Consider the following 8,218-nt stretch of genomic DNA (forward strand, 5'->3'; position numbering starts at 1 on the left):
GTAAACTTGCTATCACCAAAAAAAAATTATATAATGGAACCAAATATCTATATTAAAGATAATAGTGCACCCATGGTATTAAAATCTTGGATACGCCTCGGGGGTGTTTGGTTTTATATAAAAACAAAGAGATATGGATATGGAGTTACTATAAAGTTTATAATTTTATCATTTCTAAATACAAATTAAAAAAAAAAGTAAAGGCTATTTTGGTCTTTTTAGGTGTCTTTTCCTCCTAAAACTAGCTCTAGTATGAGTTATCCCATGTTGGATCCTATATAAAATAATATCAAATTTGTGGTATAAAACTACACCGATATTACTTGCACCAAAAACAAAATACCAACCAAACGTGATATAAAATATTGATGTATTTTATACCAAAATTATTTTCCTAATTCCTATATCTAAAAGACTCCTTAATTTCTCTTTCAAAATAAAATTGAAGACGAGAAATAGATTCTTGGTTTGTGCTAATGCCTCATTTCCTGACTACAATTCCACACCTGATCCTCTATTCAAAAGTAAGTGTTATTCAAACCCCTGGACTGCTGGACACTGCCCTCATTAACCTCTCCTAAAACGTTTCCATACCAACAAATTACAATCCCATTTTAAGCCAAACTAAACAAACCTATAAGGTTCTTTTCTCTAGGGGATAGTTATGTTCAAGAAATGGATACAAAAATCTGCTGAGAGGGATTAAATAAAAAGAGGGAGAACAGCCAAAGCAGTGTAAATTCAAGATCTAATGCCATTTGAAACTTCTGAACACTTTTCATAACTCTTGAAGCAAACAGTATGCTTATCAAACAGAATTTGATCAGCCATGCAACTTTTTACCAATTGATGTCCCGTAAAATTATATTCCAGCTTCCCTCTAGTTATTTATCGTCATTAACTTTTAGCGTTGGGAGTCCGCTCTTACTCCGAGAAAACAATTTCCCAAAACCATTTTTGCTTTTGGCAGTGGTCGCCTGAGTAGCGGATGAAGTAGATGAAGATGCTGATGATTCCCCTTCATTTCCATTCATAGAATGACTCGCATTCTCTTCCTCGACCTTGGAAGGATCAGAACCGCATTTTGGGGTAAATGTCTCATTTACATGCAATTTCCATAGTTCTCCTCCCGCTTTAGCAACAACTGATTCTCCCCCAGGAAGATTTGCAGTGTCTATCAGGAAATCTTCCAGAGTGGCTAGGGACTGTAGCTGTTTTCCAAGGGATGCAATTGTTTTCTGGCATTCTGCAAGCTTGTCAGCAGCCACTGCTAAATCCTCCTGCAAATGAGAAAGTTCACATTACATTATTAGTTTTCATCTTCTCTTCACATCCATGTTGTATAAACACTGGAATGATAAAAAAACACAAGATAGGTTGAGACAAAGAGCTACCTGTTTTATTTTCACTTCACCGTTTGAACCAAAAGTTTGCTGAAGTTCAACTTTCTGGTCTTTTTTCTGGAGCTCATTTTCCAATTCACGACACTTAGCTTCCATGTCTGATGACAAGGATTGTTCTCTTTCAATCTCTGTCTTCAAAGAACCAATATTTGCAGACATGGTCCGTGCTTCTACCTCCATGCCGAAGAGTTGAAACTCAAGCAACTCTTTTGATTCATTCACTGCATCTAGCTCCTTCTGCAGCTCTTCCAATCTGGTTTGACTTTCCTTAAGATGCACAGAGGACACCTTAAGGGCATCTTGACACTCGCTTAAAGCATTCTCCAGTTCAGCTTTCTCTGCTTCTATCTTCTCCAGCTTTTGTTCTAATTCAGCCACCCTTTGTGAAATGGAATCATATTCTGCTGCCAAAGGGTTCTCGACATTGGGTGAGTCATGAGGAACAGCATCAGATGTAATTGAAGGTGTCTTATTAGCAGTTTCAGATAATGCAGCAAGTCGTTCCATCTCCAAGAAGTCATCCATCATATCAATTTCAATGGAACAGGCAGCAAGAGTTTTATGCGTGGCCTTTTCATTCTTAAATTGATCAAGCTCAGCAATGAGTGCCGAAGCCCATGAATTAGAGCAACTTGGTTCATATTCATTTGTTTCCAGTTTAGTCATCTTAAGGCCATCGTTATCGACTGTATTTAACCGCTCTCCGCTATCAGACTGACTATCAGTGACAGACTCTACATAGTAAGATGAAACAGCAGAGGAACGTTGATCACTAAATGGGGATGCTTTGCGCGCCGTGGCCTGAAGCTTTCGACACTCAGCTTCAAGCTTGGTCACCTTTTTTATGCTTTCTAGGTGCTGCTTGCTGGCGGATTCTGCTGCTTGAGTGCTCAAATCCCTCTCGATGGTCCTAATTTCCAACTCCTCTGAACAAGAGTGAAGCTCAATTTTGAGAGCTGTATTCTCCTTCTCCAGACAATCAAGCCTGACAAGGATATCAGGATCAGTAGAAGTAGGAGTTTCAGCTTTGCAAGTCTCTACTTGTGACTGGAGCTTAAGTAGCTGGTTTTCAAGTGCAGCTTTTTCAGATTCCCATTCATTTTTCTCTACAACAGCTTCTTGAATTCGTTTCTCTTGCTCATCCCTAGCTTGTCTCAACTGCCTGACACATTCCTTTAGTGCACCATCAAGATGGCTGACACGAACTTCCAAAGACAAGTTCTGCTGCACGGCTGCATCTAGTTGTTGCTTTACAACTGCAACTTCACTTTCTGCCTTTTCCCAACCTACCAAATACAGGATATTAAGAGACCAAAAAATCATAAGGTGATGGAAGAAGTACATGTCCAGATAAATGTTTCTGCATGTAATTCACATACAAAAAAAGGGTGTATGCGAAGAGACAAATTCTTATATTGCAATTGCAGCTGAGGAAGAAAAGGAGTGGAAGAAGATACCCGCAATAGCTTCTTCAGCTACTTTTGCATGCTGCTTAACTAAGTCTTCTTTGGCACTAACATTAACAAGAGCAGCTGATAACTTCTCTGTCAAACTTCTCAAGCTTTCCTTGGCTTCATCATCAATAGTTGCAGCTTTTGAGGTTATCTCTGGTGACTGCTTGTCATGGTCAGAAAATTCTTTCAGTGCATCCTGCTCCAACTAAAGAAAGGTGATCATTTTTTATGAAAAAGGATATATTATATAACAGCTAAAAATGATAAAGGCTTTCTTTAAAAATATAAGTAATGTACTAAATTGCATTGAGATGGTCATCTGGCAGAGCTATAGTCACTAAGGAAACTATTGAATGGTTTTCGATACGAGGCAAATGACCCTAGAAAGAAGGTTTTCCCAACAAAGCACTATGATCATCCTTACACTCATTTTGAAACATCTAACCTCACCAAAAAGCATATTCCAATGACTACTGTAAGAAACATCACTTACGAAAGTTTTTGGCACTTTATTTCTAAGCCAAGGTCTTCCAGCATCTTTACCATCTAAGCTGGGCAACCAATCTTTATACTGGGAAAGCATATTGAGGCACCAAACTAGAGGTCAATTTTCAGTCACTATAATCTTTAGCTGCACATATCAAATACTGCTCAAGTTTCCTCCGCAATTCGTATTCACCATTACTGGAGATGCTAGTTGCATATAGATATACTGTCTGGCGCTCAATTACTATGATCTGACATACTCAATCTTATCACAATAATCTCCTTTATGTTGCTTTTGGCCCCATAGATCTGAAATTCATTAATTGACTACAATTTCCGATTGCACAACTTACAACAACTACAAACCCACTGTAATCCCACCACTGGAATTTGGGGAGGGTAATGTGTACGCAGACCTTACCCCTACCTTGTGAAGGTAGAGAGGCTGTTTCCGGTAGATCCTCGGCTCAAGGAATAGTGAAAAGGAAGCAACAAACAATAACAACAACAAGAAATAACAAAGACACAACATGTAATAACAAAGATCTACAAAAATTATTGTGTTAGGAAATGATTACAGCAATAGAAAAAATTTAAAAAGGAAAAAATGAAGAATATCAAGATAATCAACAGTATGCCACCAAAGATCGAGAGACCAACTTATCAAATTGCAGTTTTCATATGTGTGTTTTGTGCTCTGAGCAACTTGCCAAATTGTACCTCACATCCCAGTGTTTAAGGTTTATCACAACTTTAGTCCCTATATTTACAAGTTGAAGCACTTCAGGACCTTTTGGTTTTTTCTTATGAAGGAAAAGGAAAGGAAAAAGCAGACTAAGCCTAACAAAACACACCGTATCGAGATTATTTATGAGATATATACAGATGTAAAAAGTTGTATGTCTCCAACTGAAAGGAATTTCTGTTCCAGCATGGAGAATGGATTGCTTTTAAAGAGATCTATTTTGCACTGCTACAGAAAACACATGTACAAATAGTTCATGTAACGAGCAGTCCATATGAAATCTACTCATTTTACCCTTGATTCTTGTAACACGAGTAGGCAAAGAAGGATCATTTACCTGTAGTTGAAAATAAAGGCTTATACACATCTATAAAAGGGTTGTGATTTGGTCCAAAGTCATTCAGCTATATCTCTAAGTCCTTCCATTTACGTCAAAGAGCACCGGGCTTACAATAGGAAGGCGTCCACCATTCATTGTACCAATATGACACTTTTGTTGAGGAACTAATAGTTTCATTTGCTGTAACCTACAAATAAATGACCACTTGGATCTTGGCTTGGGTCTGGTCGGTCACGAGAAGTTAATGATAGTTGCCCCTGGTTTGAGCCCAGAACTATTCTTGTATAGTTTTTCACTTGAGTTGCAGCACTTGCCAGGAATCAGTGCCTCATTTTTTAGTAGCAATAAATGATGATTATTTCTCTTTCTTCAGATCCTTTGAAATTATCAACCTTTTTACAACTATTTTGCACTTAAGATCTTCCCGATGTAAAAAGTAAGGTAGTTCAGGAATATGACCTTAGAATTTATTTGTAATTCTGAATCACCCTTTCTTTCTTTATTTTTTCTTTTTACATTTGAAAGGTCCTACATTTATCAACGAAGAAAAATTACTGTAGCCTCCCTTTTTTACTTATTATCTTCTTAAAAAGGGCATTTCCCTTATAATATGTAACTAAAGAATGAAATGATTCCTGGAAAAGGCAAATCCAGAAAAGGGGAAGCCAAATTGTTTTTTGAGAAATAGCAACTGTATCAAGATTCACATTAATAAAAAAGGATCAACCTACTACACCGAAGAAAATAAATTCAATGTAAGAAAATATATATATATATATATTTTAACTCAATGTATTACAATGAATTAAAAGTTCTAAGTGTTCTAATCTAATCTTTCTCCATCCACAAATAATGAAATAAACATGTAACAAGTAAACAACTAGCAAAGTTGTGATACATAGCACACCAGTTGATTCATCAAAAACCTCCTGCCAATATTCAGGAAGTACTGAATGCCCCCCAGAAACTAGTGCAGGAGCCTCAGTAGGTCTTTCCCACCGACTTTCCCAGAACTTCCGTTATTATAGTATAAAGCACCACTTGCAGGGTCCCTTAATAAAACCTTAAACTCTTAAGAAGAGCATTGAACAACACATTAGAGGATACCAATTTATATTTAATAGATATCATTAATCCCTTCTATGAGGAATTTATAGTGTTCTTGTTAGAGCCATGGAAGTTGATCTCAGCCCAAGCACTGGTAATAAATAAGAGTAAGGGGGGACAAGGAAGAAAAATTCTAGCTCAGTTCAATTAGAAATTGGATAAACCAAGATGAAGGAAAGTTCTTTAGATGAAGACAGGCAGTCTGGTGGGCTATCAATTCTACAGGCAGTCTGGTAGTCATTTCTGTAATTAAAGGTAGAGCAATGATAGTCCGCTAGCAATTCTACACTATATTTATCAGAAGCTGCTATCCAATCCAATGGATTTTCCTCTTTTCTTCCCTTATTCTAAGTAAGAAGATAAAGCTAGCCTTCCCATCTAAAATGCATATTATGCTAACAGTTGATGACACTTTGTCAGCATTCAAATTATCATTCCAAAACTTCGTGTTTGAAATGTAAGGAAGAAACCATTTCACACGACCACAATAACATCAGGTTTTACATGCAAATTACATCCAAATGAACGCAACAGAAGTATTGATGCAGGCCTAAGGTATCAGAGAATGCACATACATGAAATTACATAGTATTCTCTAATAATTCATGCTCTTTTCATATATCGGAACTAGTATATATGCAAGTATAACTAAAATGCAGCACTTGCACGCGAACAATTATCAACCATGTGAAAATGTTTAACTCAACCATTATCAATCTAAAATCGAAGGTGCAAGTGAAGATTAAACGTGAGATTTTGGGGAAAAAAAACAGCAGCTTATGTTTTCAAGCATTTGATATCAGATTATTCCATATCAGCAAATTACATGAAAGACCAATGAAACATCTTTCCCTTTTTTGCCTTTTACCTGCTCATCAGAGTATCTCTCTGAATGCGAAGACAATGAACCAGAACTCTCCGTTTCACCAGGGCTCTTATCGGAAGGTTTCCTCTTCCACAACCATTTCCTCTTTTCCATCTCAATAACCAATAGTATTAATCTCCTAAAACCTCATAGCACAATATCCACCTGCATAATATAATTGACACCATCAATCAATAACATCAACACACACCATTTGAAAAATGACCCACATAACCTAAATGATCTTTCTTATTCACATTAACCTCCATCCGAAATGCCAATATATCTATGTCAAAGAGACTTGGCTTAGCACCACTCAACTAGCCATCTAATAAAAAAATTAAGCATTTTGAATTCAAGATAGGGAAAAGAAAAAGAACCAAACTTTGGAAAGTATCAATAGCAGACCAAAGTTATATCTTGGGCATAGAAATGTTACCTGAACTAAAAAAATCAAGAAAAAAAAAGATCCAAATGCTAGCCCATTTCAGTTTATTGTCTCCAAGACTAGGAATGAAACCGAGAAAGAACAACAAAAAGATAAAATGCACATACATTAGTGTAAACCCATAAAATCTGAAGAGGCAGATTTCAAGAATTAGCCTTTTTCTGGGGATTCAAGATTTCAGATTTTGCTAGTCAAAGATGTGTGTACTGTCAGAGAAAAAGAATTGAGAGACAACAACTCAAATGATATAGGGAACTGCTAGTATTATCCAAAGCCCAGAAGCAACAAGTCTCTATTCATTCAAATTTTGTCCATTTTTTTTTCTTTTTTAATTGGTTCTACTTTTATCTAAAAATGGTTTTCTCTCTGGGTTTGAAATGAAGCCGAGATTTTGAAATATCAAAGGTGGACCCAGCGAGGAGCGCATGTGATATGCTGAAATGGAATGACTTTTTTCAGATCACTTTTTCTGCTTTCTTATTAATATGCTTTTCTGTTTTTATTTTTTTCTTTTTGTTTTGTTTTGGGGTGCGGTAATCTCTACTGGAGAAAATTATTTATTTTTTTACTAATTGTTTGAAATTTAAGCTCAATATTCAATTCCCGCGCATGATAGATTAATTCACTATCGACAAGTGCAGTACTAATTTTATTAAAGATAAAATACAGAAAGATCACGTTAAACTTGTCCAAAAAATATGTTTAAACACTTTAACTAAACGAGTGTTCGTTTACCTCCTTAACACATTGCAAGTGAATTTTATTCCACCTTCCATGACCTTAGACCAGTTAAAGACTAATGAGTGTGAGTCATGCTCTTTCTGGTGATGCCACATCATTAATGAACTCAAATAAATTTTAATAATCCGGTCCATTACTTAAAAACCACCCGATTAAGATACTCAACCCGCTTTTTTTAACCGTAGCCTGAATTACCGGACCTCATTTCTCTCTAAACATAACGAGAAAAGGGTTGATGAACTCAAAACCTAGTGTTGATTTTTCCCAAAATCTCGTCGATTAGAGTGTAGATACTGAAGATCGTTGGCTTCTCTTGTAGGTTCTTTTTGTTTTCTTCAAATTCTTGTCGATTTTGAGGTGTAAAAAAATATTTGTGGACGTTTTTCTTGTTTACTGATTTCAGTTCGAAGAAATGGCTTTTGAGCTCGCTACACTGAGGATGCTTCATGGAAGTCAATTACAATAGTATCTTATCAACTACGAAGGAGGTATTATGACAAAGTACTTTGATATTGATGTTATAGATTTTTGTATTTTGAGGATGTTGAGATGGATATGCGTGCACACCAGGTTAGATAGGATTAGAAATGAGGCTATTCGCGACAATGTGGGTGTGGCCCCTAATAAGG

At 36.4% G+C, this 8,218-nt stretch overlaps 1 protein-coding gene across 4 annotated transcripts; it reads right to left on the reverse strand.

Moving 5' to 3' along the window:
* Positions 1 to 423: 423 nt before the first annotated feature.
* Positions 424 to 7,284, reverse strand: LOC104224529 (filament-like plant protein). Of its 4 annotated transcripts, none has more exons than XM_009776213.2 (5): positions 6,956 to 7,284; positions 6,404 to 6,565; positions 2,861 to 3,017; positions 1,395 to 2,689; positions 424 to 1,280 (listed from the first exon to the last, which is right to left on the reverse strand). In XM_009776213.2, exons 2-5 carry the CDS (start codon positions 6,512 to 6,514, stop codon positions 885 to 887), a joined length of 1,959 nt encoding a protein of 652 aa, XP_009774515.1. In that variant the 5' UTR covers positions 6,515 to 6,565; positions 6,956 to 7,284; the 3' UTR covers positions 424 to 884. The 4 variants fall into 4 exon arrangements, with proteins under 4 accessions (XP_009774515.1, XP_009774514.1, XP_009774512.1 ...); XM_009776212.2 differs by having other exon boundaries at positions 2,861 to 3,053; XM_009776210.2 differs by having other exon boundaries at positions 2,861 to 3,062; positions 6,956 to 7,282.
* Between the last annotated feature and the right edge of the window lie 934 nt (positions 7,285 to 8,218).

This window comes from Nicotiana sylvestris, chromosome 4, assembly GCF_000393655.2.
Source record: "Nicotiana sylvestris chromosome 4, ASM39365v2, whole genome shotgun sequence".
In the NCBI taxonomy this organism is placed as follows: Eukaryota; Viridiplantae; Streptophyta; class Magnoliopsida; order Solanales; family Solanaceae; genus Nicotiana; species Nicotiana sylvestris.